Consider the following 24,161-nt stretch of genomic DNA (forward strand, 5'->3'; position numbering starts at 1 on the left):
AATCCCATAAAAAATCACTTGACGACTACCAAAAAGGTCTACCCCACCCAACTTAAAACATGATAAAATCTGCCCTGGGGATCACTGAAGTTTCATAATGTACACATGCGTGACCAGCAAAACATGAATTAAAGGTCCTTTAGAGAATGAACACAAAACGCCTGTTTTCAAGAAATAGGGTTGTTAATTTTAAGCTTCTAGTTAGTGTGTTTAGGAGTCTTTTTAATGATTTCGCAATATCACAAAGCGTGTTTCCCTAGTATGTTTTGCATCAGGAACATCACCCAAACATAAATATTAGAAAAGTATAAACAAACATGTACCCTAAGGGTTTATTTTATCAAAAACCTCGGGAGTGTGAAGTAAAAATGTGCAATGTGAGAGATGACTTGCTCAGGGGCGTAGCAAGAGCATCAGGGGCCCATGGACAAGGAGCAGTAAGGGCCCTTTTAACCAGGGCGGGATTTACCTTATGGGGGGGCCTGGGCCAGGCCAAAATTTGGAGGCCCTGAACCCACGTGCCGAGGAAGGCATGTGCACTCAAGTCAGTGGCTAAGTTTTGGTTTACATAATATAGAGGGGGACTAACATATTTTGTTCCGAATTTACTAGGACATTTGCGCACAAAACACCCGAAAAAATTCAATTTCAGACTATTTTAGCCCCAGATTAACATGAATCTTGTTATTTGAATGTGCGCGGAGCGCCGAAAATGTACAATTTTACCCTATTTTGGCCAAAAACATGCTGTTATTGGGGTTAAAAGAAAGATGCATAGGCCAATTTGGGGGCCCTGGACCCGGGCTCATCTGGTCCAATGAAAAATCCGGCCCTGCTCTCCATTATCAGCCCTTATTTAATTTGTGCTTTTGTGCTCGGGGCCCATGGACTTTGTCCACCCTGTCCCCCTGCTTGCTACTCGCATGGACTTGCTACTATAGACAGTCTGCTAAAGTGCTGTTGCCGAAAAGTGAGGTTTTTTTTAGGCCCAAAAATGTCCAAATCCGCTTTCCCCCAGTCCAAAAAGGTCCCAATTTTGAAGAAAAAGTCCACTTTTTCAAAATCAGCACCCCCCCCCCAAAATAAATCCTGACTATGGGCCTGCCTCATACGTTTATAGATATTTTGCCATGTTTGAGACAATACTTCCTATAGTTACTATTGAGGGCAGTATCACTAGTTGCACAATGTAGCCTGAGATTGATCAGACAGTAGGAGATATGGATTGCTCAGTTTTTTTACAATGGCTGTCAGCAATTCATCACTACAAGTCTTTTGAATTCTAGTTATGTCACGGCATATCACTGAACTATCCCAGTTGAAATTCATACACCCCTTGTGGAAGACATGACCTTCATCTCTTACACAAGGGGTGTAGATACCAAATGGGAGTCCGAATCGCCCATTCAGGTAACCCATTTGGCATTCACACTCCCTGTGTGGGAGATTAAGTTCATGTCTTCCATAAGGGGTGTATTGACTTCAACTGGAATAGCCCATTGTTAGCATCAAGGTACAATATAGAGCAAGGCGACATTACCGTGTTAAGGCTTTGCAATATCGATTTATTTCAAAAAGATTCAAACTAGCAAACTGTAATGTAGTCTATTCATTTCAAATCTTAGGATCCACCTATGGTAAAGAGAGTTTTATGAGCAGCATACAATATTATGATAAACTTCTGTTTTGTATGTTACTAAAAGCAAAATAATGCTTAGCTGGCTGCACTGGACATTGAAGATGGTAGCATGTGGTCTGTTGGCCACCCTGATATAAAAGGTCATAATTCTGGTCATTTCAAGAGGATCAATGTTTCATTAAGGGGCACAGTTTTGAAAAAAAAGTTACTTTGAAACACCCTGTATAGTTTTGTAAAACAATCTGCCGTTGCAGTAAAGGGATACAACCATGACACTAAAACAAGCACACTGGAACAGAGACTGATTTTGTCTGTTTTGTAAAAATTTATTGCAACAGAATTGGATCATTCTGTTCCGACTCCTGTTGTCTGTCAGCTGGGACATCCTTTTTGTGTGGGGTCAAAATAATACAGAGACAGACCATATTAAGAATTAATATCATGACATATCGGGCAGATCAATATTTACATCCTGGGGGAATAAGGGGATTTTAAATTCCCCCAATTTAAATTTTATGTTCCTCTTTTTACCCAGAAACATTGAGTCCCCCCTAAAAATATCCCCCCAGGCAGTTGTATATATTAATCTGTCCCTGATGCACTTCCTGAAGAAAACACTAGGTAACTAACATTATAACAACTACAATAATCAAGTACAATTATGTTATTACAACATAAATAATTTTATTTCCCCACACAAAAAGTGCCCCTCCAAAGTTAAGAGACCTGCCGACAACATTGAACTGTTTTGGTCTCATCTTTCTCGTTTGAATTTGCAAGTTCCCCCAACATATTTGATAATACATGTGCGCAACCTAGTAATTTTTCTTCAGGAAAAGCAATGAATTTCCAACAGTTGGAAGAATAGAAATGCTTTTAGGTGTAAAGAGCTAGTTTTAATACATAATACAGGTCAACTCAAGGTCAACTTGCATTGCTACCAACTACTGCCAACCTCATTTTCCTACCAGTTAATTGATGTATTAACATACTCGGATTTGATTCAGGTCAATTATATTTAAAATTTTAGATAAAAGTAAATCATTCCATAGTGAAAATTTACGCAAAAATCGGTGAGATAGACCATAGTTGGTAACAAATGTATTTATAATTAGCTTGGTAAAATGACCCAAGGACGGTATGTGACAACAGCACATTTCAATGCAATAAGCACACACTCGACTCGTACCCTAAACCAAACTCAAATCACGTTCTATTGAAATGTGCTGCTCACAGATTAACACCTGGCATCCAGCCCAACTGTTAGAAGAAAATGGTAATACTCTAGTTTACTGTCATATAATACAAAATACCTACTGTACCAAGACACAAAAATCTCTCGCTAAAAAGGCAAACACTACCAAGTTTATGAAACTCAAACACATACTCATAGATGGGCAAAATTAACATACTGCCTAGTCTCTCACACATCTTACTCTCCTGATATGAAACCCTAAAATACCAATGCCACATGGTGGAATGTAAGCTGTGTAAGAGGTGATGCAGCAAACAGCAATATAAGCAAAAACTGGTGTTTTGTATGCATATCTGCCAACAATGTAAAAGTCCGAAATCTCAACACTGAAGAACCCAGCATGTGCACGAAACCATTTTAACAATAATAAATTTCACTCCGATGTTTAAACATTTCATGCATTTGCCTGTTTTTCTTTTCCTAAATTTGTTCTTTTACCCAAAATATCCTTTCTTTGTTCTTCAGAATATTTGACAAATTTGTTCAGATTTTTGGTGGTTTCAAACTCAAAATCTAAAAAGTTAGCAGATATGATGTGTATGTTTGCAACAAAGTTATACTTTTAAAAGAAGGCATATGTTGCCATGGTATTTTGCTAAAATACCAATCAAGTATCTGTAATCTATAAATTGATGATTGATTATGCAATTGACTATTTTGTGTTAGTGAAAAATGGAGCAAATTCTACTATCATACAACAATTTCTCAGTTAAGTGATTAAATCACAAAAAATACTAGCATTTTGTTTGAATTCTTAAATAATCAAACATTAAAAAAATATTAAACAGAATTATGACCCTCTTGAAATAAAGCGGGTCTTATAAACATGTACACAACTAGCCATTTAATTTAATAGTAACTTGCATGGAATGCTATCAATTTGAAATATTTATGATTATAAATAGAAATTGGCTGAAATTTCAGGCTGGAGGGAGTTTCATAAATATAACAAATCCCAACCTAACAATTCTTGAATAATTTTGTCACTATCTCCATACTCAAAAGTTTCATAATTACACTCTCAATGTCTGTAATGTACATACCAGATATAAAACTCTCAACTACATGGCCAGTGGGTTGTGGGTGTTTTCACAATAGGGTTCAACAGGTGGCCACAAAATGGACACCAAAGTTTAGAAGTTACAAGTTGCACAATGTATGTAAAACTAAATCATTGGTCATCAGCGAATTAATTGGTTTAAATCACCGTACTCACGCCTTCCCCTTCCACTCACTGTTCAGCTGCAAGATTATACAAAAATTAACCTAATGCCAAAATGCTGGATGGTGATCATCTTTTTTATACCTTACACTAAAAGTATGTATGGGGCTTAAGATTGTAAACTACACCTACCCTGATCATAAATTCATTGTATTGTGAAAACTCCCAAAACAAATCAAGCTCCTTGTTAACTACCAATCATCGCTAATTCCATAAAAATGTCCACAACTTTATCATTCAGTCCTGGTTTTTCTTTCATACTCTTTGATATAATCAATCAAATCAACATTTGGACCCTAAATCACTTGCAAAATATATGAGCCCACCCTGTCCATACCCCTAACCCCACACAGAAAATGCTTCACATGAATTACCCCCACACTAAATATACAACATGTCAACTACACGCGGCAATGTAACAGTCTTCTAGAAAAACAGTATCAAACACAGGTCCATTCAGGTCCAAAAATGGACTTTGAATTCGCGAGAAGCACAGCCACGTGATGATAATATTGTACTCCTCATGTATATGTGTAACCTTTGCGAGAAGTGCGCCCTCTGCTCCCTGAGGTCATCACGATTAAGGCCCCTAATCGCAAACCAGGTGTGACCCGTTAGTTGTGATACCCATAGAGTCCAGCATGGCAGAGGTACCAGATTGAAGTACTTGGTTGGAGCACTAGGGGCACTAGTAAGTTTTCCATGTTTACTTTTTTTTTTTTTTTTTTTTATCTTTTGAAGTGGGATTGGTCAGTAGTCACCATTACAGACGAAGTGCTAATCATCCTCTCCACCTTCGCGTCTTCGTCCGCTTCCTCTTCTCCCTCTTTGTTGAATTGCTGTAAAGAGACAAAAATAGATGCAAAATTAGCATGTGCTAAAGAAAATGGTTCAATTGTTTGACACATCCCTGAATTGTGACACTTTGTAATTCCAAAGTATGCGAGGGGCTTGTGATTCCTTAGGTCCCCCCTGAAATTTGAAATCATGATATTCCTTTTTGTTTATGACTATACAAAGGACAAGACAGACCAGTTTGATTTCTTGGCTTACTACTTAACTTATTTGTATTTAACTCTGACAGGATTGACCAATGCCAATAAGGCTGGTAAATCTTTAAAAATTTACCAGCCCAACTATAATTATAAAACTACCAGACCAACATTCATATACCGATCTCAAAATTGTTGCCAACCAGACAGACAACATTGAAACTTTATCCACAAGGAGAAAAGTTATCAATCGATAGCCCGGATGCAAGTGTTAATGTAAAAGAAAAAACAGCGCAGTATGTGGTATGCACAGGCATAAATCCACAAGCCTCAGCACACTATCCAGGAATTCGCTGAACAATGTAGCGCAAGACACACCATATAACCATTTCGCAGCAACTTGCAGCTAAGAAGCGCACCCCCTATACATACCACAATATAAACCATCACCACCAGGATCAGCTCCCTAATTCTTGAACAGGTAACCGACACAAATCAGCAGTTAGTTCTTTGCCAGGGCAATTTCAAGTAAGCTCAATTATTCACGAGAGCAAACAGAGACTATGTCAGGCTTGAACTTGCATCGTCAACCACCAATGCACCAGACTAGTAACACCTTGCCAATTGCCCTGACCTTTTGGTATTTACCTTTGCAAAATGCAACCAGTGCTACTGTGTAAGTGATCTTGTGTTTGCATTGCGTAACACAATTTCTTAGATTTGACATTGACCATATATGTCAAAAGTTTCATTTGCATAGGACTTCAGGAAATACCAAAATTATCTATTCCTTGGTGATTAACCCATAAGCAGTACTGGCCAAAATATAGGCATCCAAGACCTATGCACTATGCAGCCAATCACAGATATGGTAAGAATAGTCGATGGATCTAAAACCTCTATTTTGATTGGTTACTCAGATGATAAATTACATTATATCATGTAATTAACCAATCAGGGGCACTGACATAAACAGTTTGACTCACCTGCTGCTGCATCTTCATCATCATCATCCTCATCAATCTCATCGTCATCTTCATCATCATCTGCACCATCGGGGTTAAAATCTTCCTCTTCTTCATCATCGTCCTGTAAAATACACAAATGAAGAAGAGTAAATGAGAAATAAGATTAAACAATGCAATCAATTAAAATATGACACCACTTCCTTGCTGGAATTTGGTACTGCATTCAGGAGCAAGGAAGAAAAATCATAATACTTAGTTGAAATGGAAGGGATAAACAGGCAATCTAACAATAGAAAGTAAATCAAAATAGAGCAAGTAAAACTTACAAATCTCCTAGTACATTGTAAGCAGGCTTTCACAGTTCATAGCAAACATTGAAAATGTAAATCACCTACTATCATAGGTATTTTAAGCTGAAAATCTTATCAAGTTGAGAGCCTCTCTAGCCCTACTACTCTCAACAAGTAACATCATTGTACCCCACGCAGATCTAAAAAAATAAAGAAAAAAGAAATACCTAACCATATGCATAAATTATGCAAATCAGTTAAACTTAATTACTATATTTTGTGATGAAAATCTAATCAAATTGAGAACCTCTGGCCTCCCATAGATATGTCCAGATATTGGGAAAAATTGAAAACCTTACCAAAATAGAACACACACAATACATCAGGCCTGAGATTGCACTTTCCTAAAAAAACTGAAAATGCGCGAGAAATTGGGCAAAAAGTACCAAAAACAGACTGAAATTTTCATGCCTGAAATTCTCATGCCTGATACATCCACCCCTACTCACATGGACATGAAAACAAAGTCCTCAATGAGGCAGGCCATGACTTCATCCTATCTAACCGAGGACACACACATTAGATTTTAATCACTATACCATGTACCTGACCCGAAAGTTCACATGATTCATACTACCGAACTGCATCCCTACATATACCCCTCACACTGTGGACCTGCGACATACATGTACATATATTATAAAATGTATGACTCTTCTGAATCTTGAATCTAGTCATTTCATCGAGGACATCCTTGGTTGTTGTGTGTCCACGTTTGTTCTGTTCGCTACCTGTGTGTGTCCTCCTTTGGATGGAAATGCAAACATACCCCTACACATAGCCATACATATACACACACCAGAACATCTTCTTTATGGATAAAGCCATGGGGATAAAAGGATCACTTCAAAAATGCCATTTAATAAAAATTTTCATTATAAAATCAAAATGAAATAAATAAGAGATGACCAGAGGAGATGGTGTAGCACATCAAACTTAAAATAGCAATGATGGAATCTCAAAAACACTTCACAAGCACAAAATGTATCACTCACTTAAGCTACACTAACACATATAATTATATTATTAATTCACATTAATTATATGCAAATTGGATTTGATGTTTCATGCAAGATTGCAAGAATATTCAAATGTTATCACATTTTCCCCTCCCTCACAACAAATGTGTTCTTCTGTGAAAGCCCTGGATGTCATACCAAATTGGTGAAGGAGTAGTTTGAATCGTATCAGCCCGATCAGTAATTGAAAGGATTGGAAATCAGCAAATTCTGATTAGGTTGATCGGTCATTACTACACTGAACATGATTCATAAATATATATGGTGAATTGGTATTTGGTTATGATTGTAAAAAAAAAAAAAAATGGTATGTAAGTTCACTTCAGCATGTTTTATTTCATATGATCACATCATACGTGCAAACTTAAGTTCTAGGTGCACAACACACTACCAGTGACAATAAGAGCAGATGAATGCCCAAGTTTAGGAAATTCCTGAATTAAGGAATTTCCTTCTTTCGGGGAATTTCCCTATCAGGACATGTCTTAGTCTCTTACCCAATCTTGTTGCCAGTCTACTGGTGCTACACCCAAATCGTCCTTGTCATGAATGAATTGATCATACAAAATTAAAAAGATGTTTGGCAACACACAAATTGGAAGATGTTTGACATTGACACTGATGAGAGAGGGGGGAGAGGTATCATCTGTGACCATGATTACAAAGTCTCAAAAATGTCTTTATGAGGGCCAATCATTCCATAAAGCCCACACATGAAAATGCTACGCACACACTGTATCTGTTATGGCGTATTTGTCAAAGTGCAGTCTTGACATCTTTCTTGTAAAGGCATAAACCCTTTATACAACTCTATGATAGGCATAGAACTATGTCCATGATTTGTTAGACACAGGTGTATAGAATGATTGACCCTCATGAATATGCAAGATTCTCATTGCATACAAAGCATGGGGACTTCTGCAACTAAATATTACTTTTATATTCTACACTTAAAGTTATCTACAGCACCGTCGCACGGACTGAAATTTGAAGGAGAGCATCAACAGTGGTCTATTCTTTTCTTTAAATTAACCAAGGGGTGCATTCCAGGGTTCGCAGGTTTTTGCCGCAGGTGGAAAAAACCGCGGTTTTAACCGTGGTTTTAACCGCTTGGCAAAAACAGTTTTTGCCTGCAAAAATGGCAAAAACTAATTTAATAATTCAGTTTTTTCATCTCAACACAAATGATTAAGTTACAAAAATCATTTCCCGAGCGTAACAAGGCCAGATTTTGTAATTATAAGTAACATATTAAGAAATTAAAGGCATGTGTGTTCATTGCTCAATTGCATTTAACCGAAATGTGGCATATTATCAGATTCAAAACTTTTTCATTTTAAGGACTTGATAAGACAAAAATTATGTTGAATGATTCATTAAAAGTTGTGTGCTGTTGTTTATGAGCTTTCTGTGTTATCTTTTAATATTTGAGTGACTATATGTGAGTTTTTGCCAGTTTTGCCAGTTTAAACCAGGCAAAAACTGGCAAAAACAGGTTTTTGCCACCGGTAACGGCAAAAAGAAGTTTTTGCCAGCAAAAACCAAACCCTGTGCATTTCCCTTGCGTACTACGGTACTCAAAAACTTGTAGCTCTGACTTTGTTGCTTATCCTGAAAAGTCATTGGTTGGTATTTCGGTACTTGCAATTTACTTAGTTATTGAGGATGTTACCAAACTTGGACAAAACTTTTGAACAGTCACTTTGGGAGAAGCAAAAACCCACTGGCTGGGCAGCAACACCCAACACAAATACAGCACTCATCCCAGGAATGACATAAACCAATTATGTAAGCTCCAGTGTAATTGGCTGCATCATGTGCTTGAATTAGTGTACCTGTTGCAAGTGACCAATCATGGGACACAAAACAAAAATAGGTTTATGTATATTCCAGTGATGCACATACTACAATGAAAGTACCGATGGTTAACTATGTCAGAGCAAAATATTTCTTCTTCATTTAGTAAGAGTTTTAATTCCAAAACAGGACATGTCCATGAAAAGAATTGAAATAAAAAAATGCAACTTCAAAGATGCTTCTAAGAATCAAAAAAATTTCGTCAAGAATTAAACAACACGGCTTGCCATGTGCCCATGTCCATCATCAACAGATTTGTTAAGAACAGCCTAAAACCCGTACCTTTGGTTGATGTAAACTTGAGATACTCGAGACCATCGCTACTTCCAACGTATGCTCTCAACACACTGAACTAGTAAGAAATGTGTTCCACTTACGGTAAGTCTTTCCTCTGCAGATACTCCAGTCCTACTTCCTCATCATCTTCATCACCGCTAAGACCCTCTGGACCTCCTAAGTCATCGTCATCATCATCATCGTCGTCATCATCATCATCGTCATCATCATCGTCGTCATCATCATCGTCGTCATCATCTCCTCCGCTACCATCGTCATCGTCTAGCCCTGCATCATCATCGTCATCTGTTGCAAAGAAAGTTGTATAGTCAAGTATACAGTTTTTAAAATTTTAACAGAAATATATTCTGTTGTTAGGTAAATGACATTAGAGAATTACTTAGGGGTACTACACCCCTCGATAAATTTGTGTCTATTTTTGCATTTTTCTCAAAACTAATAACACACTGGTAACAAAAGTTATGTGTATTATAGGGGCAAGGAATCCAATTACTATACTGGAATTTCAGAGACCCAAGACAACCGGTTCGTTATTTATGATAAGAAATAAGGTACCGCTAGGGTGTACCTCATTTCCTATCATATATACTGAACCGCTTGTCTTGAGTTACTGAAATTTCAGTGTAGTAATTGGATCCCTTGGCCCAATAATATACATAACTTTTGTTACCAGTGTGTTATTATTTTTTGAGAAAAATGCAAAAATAGTCACAAATTTACCACAGGGGTGTAGTAGCCCCTTAAGCTCTGAGTGATACAAAATATGATTTAAGAGAAACTGCTCAAATTGAGCAATACCAATACCAAAACAGCCCACAAGCAACCGACCCAAAAAACAAGAAAATCTTGGGTTGCTTTAAAAAAAAAAATTTAATACCATACTTTTTTTTTTGCAAACTTTTTTTTTTATTTAATCATCTTTATTAACAAAAGAAGAAGAACATATAACCCCAAGATCAACTGAGATCCATACCGATCTCAGGCAAGGGTAAACACAATTACAAACAGCAAATATACACATAAACAATGAGGAAATACATGTCATCATTTTTGCACATTTTTCTTCCAAAATCAAAATTCCTGCCTTTATTTTTCAGTGCATTTTTGTTAGACTACAATACAAGTACAGAAAAGCTACAAACCATCATCATCGTCGTCGTCATCATCATCGTCATCCTGCTCAACAACGACTGCATCATCTTCATCTCCTTCCTCGTCGTCGTCATCGTCTTCATCCTCACCATTCTCTGATGGACTGTCACCATCACCATCTGTGAAATGAAACAATGTAGGTAATTTATGGATTTGGTCTCTGGTCTGCAGGAATTGGGTGTGATGCAAAAGTGGGCTATTCCAGTTGAAATCCATTCACCACCTGTAGAAGACATGACCTTAATTTTCCACACAAGGAGTGTGAATTTCAAATGGGGTTACCTGAATGGGTGACTGAACCATGACTCTAGATCTGAAATCTACACTCCCTGTGTGGACGATTAAGGTCATGTCTTCCATATGACATCAACCATCTAACTATTTCAGCCTTTGTCAAAAAAAAAGCAGGAGACAAATATTTTGAATTTTTGATCCCTGTAGATGACAATTCAATCTGGATATTTTCCCATTTATTATTAATACCGGACATAATTTCAACACAGAGGTCCAATTCAACAAAAGTTGTTCTTCTTTGCTTGGACCCGTACATAAACAAACATTATATTATTTTTTGGAAGTATATGTTACCAAGTTTTGGATATTATTTTTAAATTCATTCCAGCTTACAACACCTCTATGACAGATTGCGCTGTTTGAACTCTGTTCTTGGCAGGAGAATAGTTACATTAATTTGGCTTTGATGAAAATTAGAGCTGATGTTTACATGACTATAAATATGACTCAAATATGGGGGTGCAAAATTAAACAATTTGCTCGTTATAATTAATGGTTTCCAGTCAAGTTCAGCAAGGACATCTTTGCTAGGTGTGTCCCATTTTACACCATAGATAGTTCTTGCTGAATACAGTCCTTTTTTTTAAATAACTTAAAAGTTTCATTGAGATAGCAACACCACAATAGCAACATGCATGGCTGAGCCATCAGTTCACGTAATGTAGCGTAATTTCCTTGTTCAGGCCCTAGATTTCGTCTTGGTTTGCGAGAATCAAAATCTGTCATAGTCACTGCACTTACTGTATGATACAATGAGAAGTTGATTCTTGCAACCAAATCTTACGAGAATCATTACGAGATTTGATTCTGTGATTCTCATCGAAATCTAGGCCCTGTTGTTTATGATTTCTCACCTTCAATATCATCTTCCCCTTCACTTGATCCCTCTGCTTCATTATCTTGTTGGTCTAATCCGTCCAGATGCTTCAGACTTGGCAACATTTCAAATACCTTTTCTCTGTAGTTGTTTTGTGTTGTTACTTCACAATTGTACAGGTCCAGAGATTGCAGACATTTCAATTTTTTCTATGGTGATGGAGGGAAGACAAATACTTGATAGTTAGTACCGTATATTCATTTTAGCACAACTTGGATGATGCCAAAAAGGGCTGAAAACTACGTACTGTAATGCTAGTTTAATACTTTCTGCCGCTTGCCGCTGACAGTCGTTTTTAACTGTACCATCATGCTACTAGAAAAAGCACCTTGATGTGTAATATTACAAATGCTTTCTACCAATACCTATATTCCAGAATTAATTAAAACAAAATACACATTTACTTGTCCTATATTTATAGCAAAATTGTCACAAAAAATTGTCAAAAATACAAGAAATATTTACGTGGATTAACCCCCAAGAAAATGAACCAATCTTGTGTGAGGCATATATGCACACCACATAGAAGCAATACTGTACTGTACACTCTGTATACCGTATATTGCAAACTTTTTTTCCGATTGGTTATAGTTCTAGGGTTAGCACCAACTACCCTGAATGAAATCCTACAAAAGCTGACAGGCTGGGTGCTTCTGCGGGCTGGAGCAACACATATGGGAACCTCCGAGCAAACCCCATGAAGGGCATCTTTTTTGCCCCTTGCCAAACTCACAACGTGTACACAAATAACCACCCGCTTCTTCAACATGCTCATGACTTGGCCTTAACGCACAAATCCTACTGGCTGGTGCCACTCCTTTTGCCGGCATCGCATAGAGCACCTCCAACATAGCCCCCTGAAGGGCATGAAGGTAAATGAACTTACCAATGGCTCTAATGAATCAAAATCTTTGATTTTGTTGCCACTTAGATTAAGATTTGTAAGCTCTGCCACCTTCTCTGCAAGTACACCTATGCCTGATGATATTCTGTTATCGCTTAATTCCAGCTGAAAAAAAAAAATTAACACAGTTGCCATTAAATATACAGTTTAGAATTTTCTTACCAAATATAATTTTGTCAATTGATGTACTTGTGCAAGATAGGAAATCAGTAGATCAGTACAAATGCTGACATTTTACCCCACAAACCAAGCTGCCTTTTTTTGCTATAGCCTGTAATTTATGTTGTTCACGACAAAACCCAGGATACCATATTGTTTGGCATGAAAGATCTAGGGATTTTGCAACAAAAAAACATGCCTTTTTGAAATATTAATATAGTCAATGAAATTTTTCAGCATAGTTTAAACCTCAGATTAAAATATCAGATTTTAAATCGGAATATTCTAATAAAAGTTACAGAACATGTAAAATGCACATTGAATTCAAATGGGCAGGGCAATTTTTCCGAAGAAATTTGCCTTCACCTGGTCGTCCAGTGTATTTCCCTGTGAATTTTGAGTGCAGAAAAACTGAGTATTTTCAGAGCAAATTGAGCAACAGAGCAATTCAGTTCTTGATATTCATAATTCATTGTCCACAATTTACCCTTAATATTGGTGTTGGATACAAATTGAATACCTGAGTGGAAGAAGGGCCCAACTCCATTTTTTTACAAAAATGAGTTAGACTCAGCATTTTATTGCCAGCAGACTGTTCTTCCTTGTGTGCGAAAGATAAAATCCACTCTCCAAATAGTCTTCCACGTACACTTAATCATGGTTTTGATGGAAGAAAGGCCCAACTCCATGGAGATGGGCCTTTCTTCCAAAAATATTGGGTGAAAGACGAATTTTGTTCATCCATGGAAACCTGCTTTTCACTACAATAAACTTTCTAGCTAGCATATTACATGCTTCTACTCGTGCAATTAATGGATAATTATCAAATTTCTGTAGCTATTTATAACACATCTGCTTACGGAACTGTATCTTGTACCTTGTATTAGTGGAAGAAGGGCCCAACTCCAACTCGTATTAAGACCTGTACTGTTGCCATGGAAACATCATATATAATATTGAATGTATGTAATATTGTATGTTCATGTATTGAAGGTCCCCTGAAGATGAAAACATTCCGTCTATAAAACTTTTCCAAATATTAAGTTTTTTCTTAATATCTCAAAAACAGTTTTGATGGAGTTGGGCCCTTCTTCCACTCAGGTATTCAATTGTAACAGTGCAATATTGCAATTTAATACCGTCAAGATTACAAATTCAAGCAGGAGGGTCAAACTTCATAGTAGGGGAAAAGGCTAAATGACAGATCACAAGCATCTAGGAGAGATAAGGTACCAACATCGGCTATTAACTTAACAAGTTAACATCGCTCATTATTTGCATGCTCACAGTAGAAAATTAACCCAGATATGAACTGAGTATCTTTCGACAGCCATGGTGTTACTGTCTATGATGAACTGAGTACTTCTCCTATCCAATTCAACTTCCTTGTTTCAAGTGATACTAACCTTTTTGAGTTTGGGTAAATTTGGGAAATTTTTGAGTGTGGTAAGGCCAACATTGATCATCGATAATCTTTCCAAATTTGTGAACTCTTCTGTGAGACCCTCAACTAAACCCGTCGTCCTGCAGTTATCCAAATTCAACTCCTTCACCTGCAAAATAAAGAGAGGAAAATGTAAATTATTAACAAGTAATTTATGAGATAACAATACCAATATACATCTATAATGTTTGTTTTCAAGTTGGCTTGGCTTCCTAAATAAGCAACTATATAAAGCAAGCATAAAGGATGCTAACAGAATTTCCCCAACTTTGGAGCACAAATTTTAAGTAGCAAGGTGACAAAAGTGGGAAGCATGAAGTTCTTGTGAAGCTGCAAAAAGTGCAAAAATTGCACGAAGTGCAAGAAAGTGGAGCACCAATGGGTGCCCCACTTGCGACGCACCTGGCATGGAATGACCCAAGATTTGATTCTTGCAAAGATTCTCATACACAAATTTCTGTTTACACACCAATGATCGGGTGAGAATCAAATGATTCTTGCAAACATTAAATTTGCAAAAATCAAGTTTGATTCTCGCACCAATGCAAAAATTCTACCTGGACTTGCAGACTTTATAGGTTCTTTATCAGTGGTAATTTGAAACCTTCCCGATATTGGCCGTGTCTTTAGTTGAATATGTACAGTAACAGTTCCTATTTCTACATACGGTACTGATTTACAAGTTTGCAGCATTGGTTTGCATGCAAACAGTGAGCACTATAAGAATCGGGTCTTCCTTCCTATAGTAACATGCCTTATTCCCGTGCCAGCCTGCCTCTATAAAACTGTGTACTATAATATTGACAAATTGCTTTGACTTGAGCCAATGTTGCCAAAAACAATTTGCAATACAAAGTTTGGGCCTACCAAGTTTTATTCAAACAGAAATTTTTATTCAAGCATTCTTGGACAATATTTTTAATTTGTAAGAAAAGATAAAAGTTCAAAAATGGACATTTTATCAATGAGAAGGTCCAATTTACATTATGATGAGCTGTTTACAAGTTGCAGAACAGAATCAACAGATCATACTAAAGATTGTCTTTTCTACACAGCAGAACTCAATTTTCAGGTGGAAGAAAAAGAAGAGGGAATAAAGCAACCACAGTAAGAAACTCTGAAACGATACACTCTGCATAAAATACATGCATGTCCAGTCATGAATGTACCGGTAACTATATTGACCAGTTCTTGTATCAAAATTGAAAACTCCTGTGTATCCCAATGTTATTCAAACCATTATATGTACATTCCACCCAGGCCCGTATGCAGGACATTTTTTGGGGTGTGTGGAGTTTGAAAAAGTGGGACTTTTTTCTATGGTGGGGGGGGGGGTTTGTGAAGAGTGGACCTTCTTTCCTAAAATTTGGAAGTTTTTTGACCACAAAAGCAATTAACCTCCACCAGACCACCACAAGAAATTTCAAATCATTTTTCAAATGCAATTCTTATTTTGATGTTTTTCTTTTCTGATACAAAAATTATTAAGCAGAGTAAAAAATAAAACATGTTTCTCGTCCCCTCGCTTACAGGTACCTTTTTAGAGGCCACTTCAAATTTTTTTTAATTCATTAACTTTTACAGAAAGATGTCTAGGAAGTTGAGATGCTTTCTATAGCCTTGCTAAATAAAAAAGAAACACTTTTGGAAGGTTAGACTGTGATCATCATTAGAGAGGGCTAACCTACCAGAACAATAAAAAAAAAAATTCCATTCAAATTTTTTTTTTTACTGATATTGATAACATGTACACAGTAGCACAAACTGAGAATAGCACTATTTAACGGGATTTTTTTAAATTGTTCATGTTGCTTGCAAAATGTTTTAATTGTTGCTTGTTTATTCAAATAAATAAATGAGTAGAAATAGTTTTAAAAATTCGAAATTTATATGGTCATACTTCTATGCGTTGACATTAATTGGTGGGGAATATTAAGAGAAAAATATATTTAAAGTGCCTTGCCTTGGCATACATATGATATAAATTGCTTTTTTTTCAAAGGTTTCTTGCATATCAGATGATTCAGATGATTCCTCATGTGACTTGGTTCTAAAAGCAACTAAGAATAAACCTGCACTCTAGTATGATGAGCTCACCAGCTAACGCTTGTATGTATGCATCTCACCTCCACCCGCCCACCGTTTCTTTACCAGCGCAAGCATTACAAATGATTATCATGTCATCACAGAACACGTGAACATTTTCAACCCTTAAAATATACACAGCGCACAAATTTCAGGTCAGGCTGTTTTCCAAATGCACATCTGCAAGGTGGCTGTGGCACCCAAAATTTCATCTTCCTTCATTTTTCCCCCTTTTTACATTGGATAGACTGCCCTCTATCTTATTAGAGAAAAAATACTAAAATGAGGCCACAACAAACCAGGTTACACATTGAGTGCTTTAAAATCAAAATCAAGCATCTAAAAAAATAGTACAATTCTTTGTTCCATAGACATAGTTCTCTATTTATAGCCACTAGGCCTATCTATTTGTTACATTTGGTCACATTTTTCATGAAAAATCCTACGTAAGTTGCAAAGACCAGATAAAGAAAATCTTAAGAAACTAGGTAGAAGTAGTACTACTACGTACATCAGTAACCTCAGTGTTAGTGGGATCAATAACACAAGAATAAGCTGGGCAGTTTATGCATCAGCGGTATGTTGAGGCGGTCACTTAGTACGAGCCAGCTTTTGATTTGCCAATGCACTGTGCATTGCATTGAGTGGATGCACAGAGCAGGTCCATAGCAAATTCACAGTGTGGTGTTGGGCCATCATGGCGGAAGGTTCGCTCAAAACTCGTCTTGCCATCGTATTTTTGCGCGCTTGAAACACGGCTTCTAGCGACGTAAATTGCTACATTTTACCACCAGTCGCGTTGGGAAACCTATCTGGAGGATACTGTGTAGACAATTTGAGTGAAGAAGCGTTGGTTATGGTGTAAAAGGGTGCGACGTCACGGCATAAAACGATCGGGATGTCGTATTTTATGCAGAGTTGCGTTCAGGGATCGTCTTGCAATATCAAAGCAGTGTTGATTTTGTGAGTCGCTCACTGCGTGAATGAATGGGGTCAACAAACGCCAAGGTGACACAACTTTGGTTAAGATTATTGCTATGTTTTGGTTGTTTCTACAATTAGGGGTAAATAGGTTTTTTGCTAGCAATTTTAATGATTTTGTCTATTTCTTATAACGAAGGTGAATCCTCACAATTTTTGGCTGGATTTCGAGGTCACATTCTGACAATAAAATTTTACAAATTCTGACAAAAACATTTGCGCAAGCGGCAAAATAGGTTATGATGGAATCAGAAAAATATCATGTTGACGACTTCTTTGCGCTTGATCTTGTCCGCCGACAAAACGCAATCTTGTCATAGTAGTCCACTCTCTTCTGCCAGGCATCTCTTGCCTCACAGACTGCAGCTTTTGTGTGGCGCGAGTTGGGCTGAATTTGAAAATAATGCAACTAACTTGAAACCCAGCACTACACAACGCACACAGTGCAGCAGTAGCAGTCGGTCGCGACATTCATATGTCACATGGTCAACTCAACAACACAAACAACACGCGCAGAAATCTCTCTAAATTCGCCAAATTGAACGCTTAATCGACGATCAAAGCACACCATGCGATCCGTCCATTCATTCCCTACTGATCTATGCCAATCTCCAATTAATTCCGACTTTTGGCGAGTTTTGAGGGCAATATTTCCACACACATGTCGGAAATTCCAGAGTCGTGTTTGGTGTGAAATGGGTTCCAAGCAGTGGTCATAGCTCCATGTGCTGCCCCATCTTGCAAACAATTGAGTTTTCAAATTGTCCAAACAAGCCCTAAAATCACTCACAGCCTCATGTTACGCCACAAATATATCCAACATACCTTCTCCTTTGAATTGCGTTGGCATTCTAACTCGATCCTTTTCTCCATCTTAAAAGAGCACACAGTTCTGTCACGATATACTAGTATTCAACCCAATCCAGTACTTGTACTACAACAATATCTTGACGCTATGCAATTTTCCTATTGCAATTTACAACGTACAGCCAATGGGACATGCTCTATGCCAGTTTACCAGTGTGTTTCGCGGCGGTGAAAAAAGCTTGCCTCATGTAGTGATGGGCGGATCGATGGGGATTTATTTGAATTGTTGAGCGCGAAATAGCTACTGGTATTCGATAGTATACAAAAAATTAATTGCATTGTAATGATGATTTTTAAAATGATAACAATAATAAATAATTATAAATTAATAATTATATCATCGATCTTCAAACTTTACCAAACATAAAGACGTAGTGCAGACTGAACAGTCAAATTTAGGCCTACATAAAAATAGCATGAAAAGAAAATTAAAAAAAATAGGCGTAGGCACATCAATAAAAACAATAGCCAACACATGAAGGAGATTAATATAAGATATAGAGAAAATAAAACATGCCAAAAGCTAATTCCAAGTCATTACTTTTTTGCCACATAATATCAAGAAATGCAAGGTATTGGCGGCGCCACGGGGGAGGGGGGCAGTGGCGTTCGCAAAGGGGGGCAACGGCCCCTGCTTTTGTTGGTCATTCGGGGGAAATCAGTCATTTTTTATACCATACACTCCTAATCAGACTCCCGGATCAGACTCCATTTGGGGAACTGAACAACCTGCCCCCCCCCCCACTTTCAATGTACTGCGCACGCCACTGGGGGCATGGGGATAATGCGGTACACTGATCAGTATACTTTTTGTTTGGAGCAAATCGGACATACGGTTTCCATAATACATTATATTTCTTTGAATCTTATTTTTTTTGTCAATATCAATATATGTTATAAAAACTGTTTAATATGTACAACAACATCCAAAATTTAGGGTTAAAAAGACAAAACAACCGACGTTTCGGGAGCATAAAAACATCCCTTTTACAAGGTCAAAACAAGTAACACTAGCACTAGCTCATTAACTATATATCAATATAGTTAATGAGCTAAAAGGACTGGAAAGTTGCTAATATTTACTCAAAATCCATGCATAAATGTTTTATGCGTGGATTTTTCCCTTTTTTAGCGAAATATTGGCAAAAATTACATATTAATGAGCCTTTCCAGTCCTTTTAGCTCACTATATTGATTATTGATAAAAACAATAAGATACAAAGAAAATATAAATTGATATATTCAGTGAAACCCGTGTCCGATTTGCTTCAAACAAAAGGCATATTGATAAGTATGGTTTGCTCTACTCAATTAATCTGTTTAAAACATGCTTGGACTGGAGCACTTCCATAATGCCTAGCCTCCATACCACCGTGATGCGGATAGCAGGACGGTCCTCTTATTGCCTGCGAAATGAGTACAGGGGACACACCATTAGATATCTGTTTTATGAAGTTTAAAAAAAACCCATTTGATCCAAAAAATTGTCCACCTCAGACTAAAAAATAATAACTCCATCTCCAGACCAAAACAATATTGCTCCACAGTTTCGTGTCACTACGGAGCCTCATGGGTGACATGTAACAACTATTTTTTTTGAAAATTATCCCGAGATAATCAGGTTATCTCGGGATAATTATCCCGAGATAATCATGTTATCCCGGGATAATCAGGTTATCCCGAGATAATCAGGTTATCCCGGGATAATCAGGTTATCCCGGGATAATTATCCCGAGATAATCAGGTTATCCCGGGATAATTATCCCGAGATAATCATGTTATCCCGGGATAATCAGGTTATCCTGGGATAATCAGGTTATCCTGGGATAATTATCCCGAGATAACCTGATTATCTCGGGATAATTTTCAAAAAAAATATTTGTTACATGTCACCCATGAGGCTCCGTATGTCACAGTTATAATGAAGAAAAAAAACCTCATAGAAATTTTAGCTTTTACTTGCAAATTTTCGCGCGCTTAGCGCAAATTTGCTCCATTTTCATTCTACATGTATATAATATTTTAGCTTCGAACTGGTAAGTATTTTGTGCGCATTTGTTCCTGAAAAGTTATTCTGTGGGCGAAAATAACCGATTCACTCTACTCAGTGGCGTAGCCAAGGGGGCAGGTGCCCCCCTGTGAAAAAGTCTTGCCCCCCCCCCTCCCCCCTGTGGGATGGTGACCGCCCCGACATTTAAAACCTTTTTGTGTTTCTGACCAAATTTACATTATATTTTGCCATTTTAACCTAAAAAGTGCCCATTTTTGCGCGCTTCACGCGAATTTATTCACTTTCTGTATTAAACATATTTCACCAGTTTAGCTTCAATATGGCAAAATTTTTCGCAAGCTTCGCGCGCATTTGTAACAACCGACTAACATTAACTGACTTTTTCGACAAAAGGTGCCCCCCTTAAAATTTGTCTTGCCCCCTTTGCCCCCTGCTCCTCTGAAAAAGTGCTGGCTACACCACTGACTCTACTTCACAGATTTGCACCAAATTTAACCAAGTCAACAGAAATATTGAGCCATGTACTTGGGATGGATGTGTTTGTTTTAGTGAGAAATCCTTACACACGAGTCTATGTTTTGAAAAAAGTATAAATCCTTATTAAAGACTCATGGCTAGCTCTCCTTTGAAAATTTTCAAGTTCCGCGTTACGCACGAATAACTCACGTGTGAACGCATTCTAACCTAAAATTAAGGATTCTTTTGCGGCACACGAATTTAAGAGTTCAAAAAAAAAATTGTTAAAAACAAATATGCTAAAAAAATTGTCACTACCCCAACTACCCCCTCCCCCTGATATCTATAATGGTGTGTTTCCTAAGGTCCCCATTTTTGTGTGTGTTTTCTTTTACACAAACTCGGTTTTGAAATCAGTCGTGCCTTGCATATAGGCGGGCGGGGGGGGCTATTTTTTCTGATGATGGTGGATGTCCTCTAAAAATATTTCGGGTGAGTGTTAAAAATCATGAAATTGCCGCGAAAATTGTAAGTTTACGATTTTGTTTTTATGGGGAAAACTGGGGGAAAGAGTAAAGACATCTGACTGGCAAACATTTTCGAAGACAATAAAGTGTAATTATGTAAAAAGTCTGTCCATTGACCATAATTATAAAGATTAAAAAATGAGAAAAATGGTCAAAGTTGGTGTTCTTATTGCGGCACACTATATTGCATTTGAAATTCTGGCGGCAAAAATTGTGTGCGTAAATGAAAAAATAAATAATAAATAAATAAATAAAAAATTGTTAATTATAAGTGTGTGCGTAAATGAAAAAATAAATAATAAATAAATAAATAAATAAATAAATAAATAAATAAATAAATAAATAAATAAATAAATAAATAAATAAATAAATAAATAAATAAATAAATAATAAATAAATAAATAAATAAATAAATAAATAAATAAATAAATAAATAAATAAATAAATAAATAAATAAATAAATAAATAAATAAATAAATACTTATTAAACTGTATCAAATTCAACAAAAGAATGATTTAACCAGTAAAACACCTGTTTTGCGATTGTGTTTTCAATCAATTAACTATATCATTTACCGCCCAACACTAAAATGTTATACTTGGAAATGCGTAATAGGCCAGCCAGTGATTGAATGTACTGTACACAGAACCCATAGCAGTGAGAATCACTTGAGCACTATGTATGTATCGTATGTGGTATCACTATGCATCGAGTCTACGGACTAGGCCAATGCACCGCTGTGGTGGCCAGCCACACACACAGCCAGTGATCAAAATGACATACGCGCGAAGTCAATTGACACGGGAGGATAGTCAATAATGAGCAATTCAGCAGACCCTAAATGGGTTGCCAGCTTCAAGTTTTTATTTGTACCAAGTATTTTTATTTTCAGATACATACAACATTTACCGATTCATTTCTTTGCTCCGTTTGTAGCCTTACTGCAGTGCTAAAAGAATATTATTTTAAAGCATCCTAGTTTATCCTGGTCTAAATGAAAAAAAAATGGAAGACAGAGGGAAAAAAGGCCAATCCAAACAAATCAAGAGAACAATTTTACTAGCTTTTACTGTAGGCTACCGGTATCTAAAAAGAAAAAGTTACATCCATCCCTAGAAGTTTTTGCCCAAAAGTAAATTATGAACACTATTCTCTGAGCTTTAAATAGGTCATTACATTTGTTTCTTTGCTTCGTCTGTAGCCCTACTTCTAAAAAAATTTCATTTATAAGCATCCTAGTTTATCCTGGTCTAAATAGAAAAAATTGAAGACAGAGGAAAAAAAAAGGCCACTCACAAATCAAGTGAACAATTTTACTGTAGGCTATCTGGGGCTATCTGAAAGAAAAAGAAAAGTTATATTCCTTGAAGTTTGTGCCCAAAAGTAAAATATGAACACTATCCTCTCAGCTTTAAAATAGGTCACTACATGTATTGAAACTTATTGAAATTGAATGGCAAGATAATCTTGTGGCCCGGTCTTGTGACCCCGCCAGTAAAAAAAAAAAAAAAAAAGCAAAGAAGATGGCAGAAAGGCCAGGGGAAAACTCGGGCAAGAGCCCAGAGGGAGATTTTTCGGGCCCATCACTCGGAATGGCCCCCGGGGAATGGCCCCTATTGGGACCTGTAGACTCGGAGAGGAGAAAGGCGTAGGCATATCGGTGTTTGTATGCAGGGGCGGCGCCAGGGTATTTTGATAGGGGGGCAAAACAATTTGGAAATTTGTTATGCAGCGCGATAGCGCTGGCCGTCGCGCTTGCGCGACGCAGGGGGGTGTCTGAGGGGGGATGTGCCCCCCTCAGAATTGGGAAAATTTTCAAAATGAAAGCACAAATGAAGCCATTTGATGCACCATTTTCACCCCTTTAGGGTTATTTATTTATTTTCTAACCGCATATTTTTATGGATTTCATTCACGGGCCCGACTTTCAGCCCGCTGGTTTTTGGCAAACCAGCACCTTTTGGCAACAGAATAAGTTCATGGTACAAATGTGCGAGAAGTGAAATATGGAAATGTAAAATAAAGTCGCGCGAAGCGCGAAACAATTGGCACTTTTTAGTCTAAAATGGCCAAATATGAGGTTACTTTAGTCAGAAACCAGGAGCGTTGGAAGGTGCCCCCTATGATCACTAAAAGCCGAAAAGGTCCACTTTGCGAGCGTAGCGAGAAAAAAATGCTTTTTCAGTCAGAAAAGGACAAAAATTGCCCATTCGCGAGTGTAGCGAGCGTAAAATTAGGTTCTTTATGCTTTCTTGGTCAAAATTTTAGAAAAAGGTCCAAAACAGGGCCATCATTTCAAAATTAGCCCCCAATAAATCCTGGCTACGCCCCTGGCCGGCCGTAATGAAGCCAATTGCTTATATTTACGCTCGTATATTGATGCATAACGTTTACACTATTTCTGATACAATGTGATGAAACCCCGTAAAAGTTGTGTAATATCGGACTGAAAGTAAACTTATTTAAAATGATTAATTGCTGCATGACACAGACTTGCATGTGTTGCCGCGCCAGGAAAATTACGTAGCCAGGATTTTTCCAAAGTTGTTGGGAGAAAAGGCAAGAGAGAGGCCATGCGACTTTTATGGGGGAAAATTTGCCGAAAATGGGCCCAAAATATAAAAATCAACAACTTTAAAACCGCGTAGGTCAGCATTCCACAAGGGGCAAGATTTTCCTCCTTTTAACCATGGCCAGGGAGGGGAATTTCTCCTTTTCTTCTTCTCCTCCTCTCTTTCTCTCCCTCCCTTTTCTCTCCTTCTTCTCTTTCTCTTTTTCCTTTCGTTTACCTCTTTTTTGAAAAT

At 37.3% G+C, this 24,161-nt stretch overlaps 1 protein-coding gene across 2 annotated transcripts; it reads right to left on the reverse strand.

The window, feature by feature from the left end:
* Positions 1-1,944: 1,944 nt before the first annotated feature.
* Positions 1,945-18,542, reverse strand: LOC140142454 (acidic leucine-rich nuclear phosphoprotein 32 family member B-like). Of its 2 annotated transcripts, XM_072164437.1 has the most exons (9): positions 18,321-18,542; positions 14,392-14,538; positions 12,809-12,931; positions 11,900-12,071; positions 10,742-10,870; positions 9,679-9,884; positions 7,943-7,984; positions 6,095-6,197; positions 1,945-4,955 (listed from the first exon to the last, which is right to left on the reverse strand). In XM_072164437.1, exons 1-9 carry the CDS (start codon positions 18,366-18,368, stop codon positions 4,894-4,896), a joined length of 1,032 nt encoding a protein of 343 aa, XP_072020538.1. In that variant the 5' UTR covers positions 18,369-18,542; the 3' UTR covers positions 1,945-4,893. The 2 variants fall into 2 exon arrangements, with proteins under 2 accessions (XP_072020538.1, XP_072020539.1); XM_072164438.1 differs by lacking the exon at positions 7,943-7,984 and having other exon boundaries at positions 18,321-18,541.
* Between the last annotated feature and the right edge of the window lie 5,619 nt (positions 18,543-24,161).

The sequence above is a fragment of the Amphiura filiformis genome, chromosome 20, assembly GCF_039555335.1.
Source record: "Amphiura filiformis chromosome 20, Afil_fr2py, whole genome shotgun sequence".
Lineage (NCBI taxonomy): Eukaryota > Metazoa > Echinodermata > Ophiuroidea > Amphilepidida > Amphiuridae > Amphiura > Amphiura filiformis.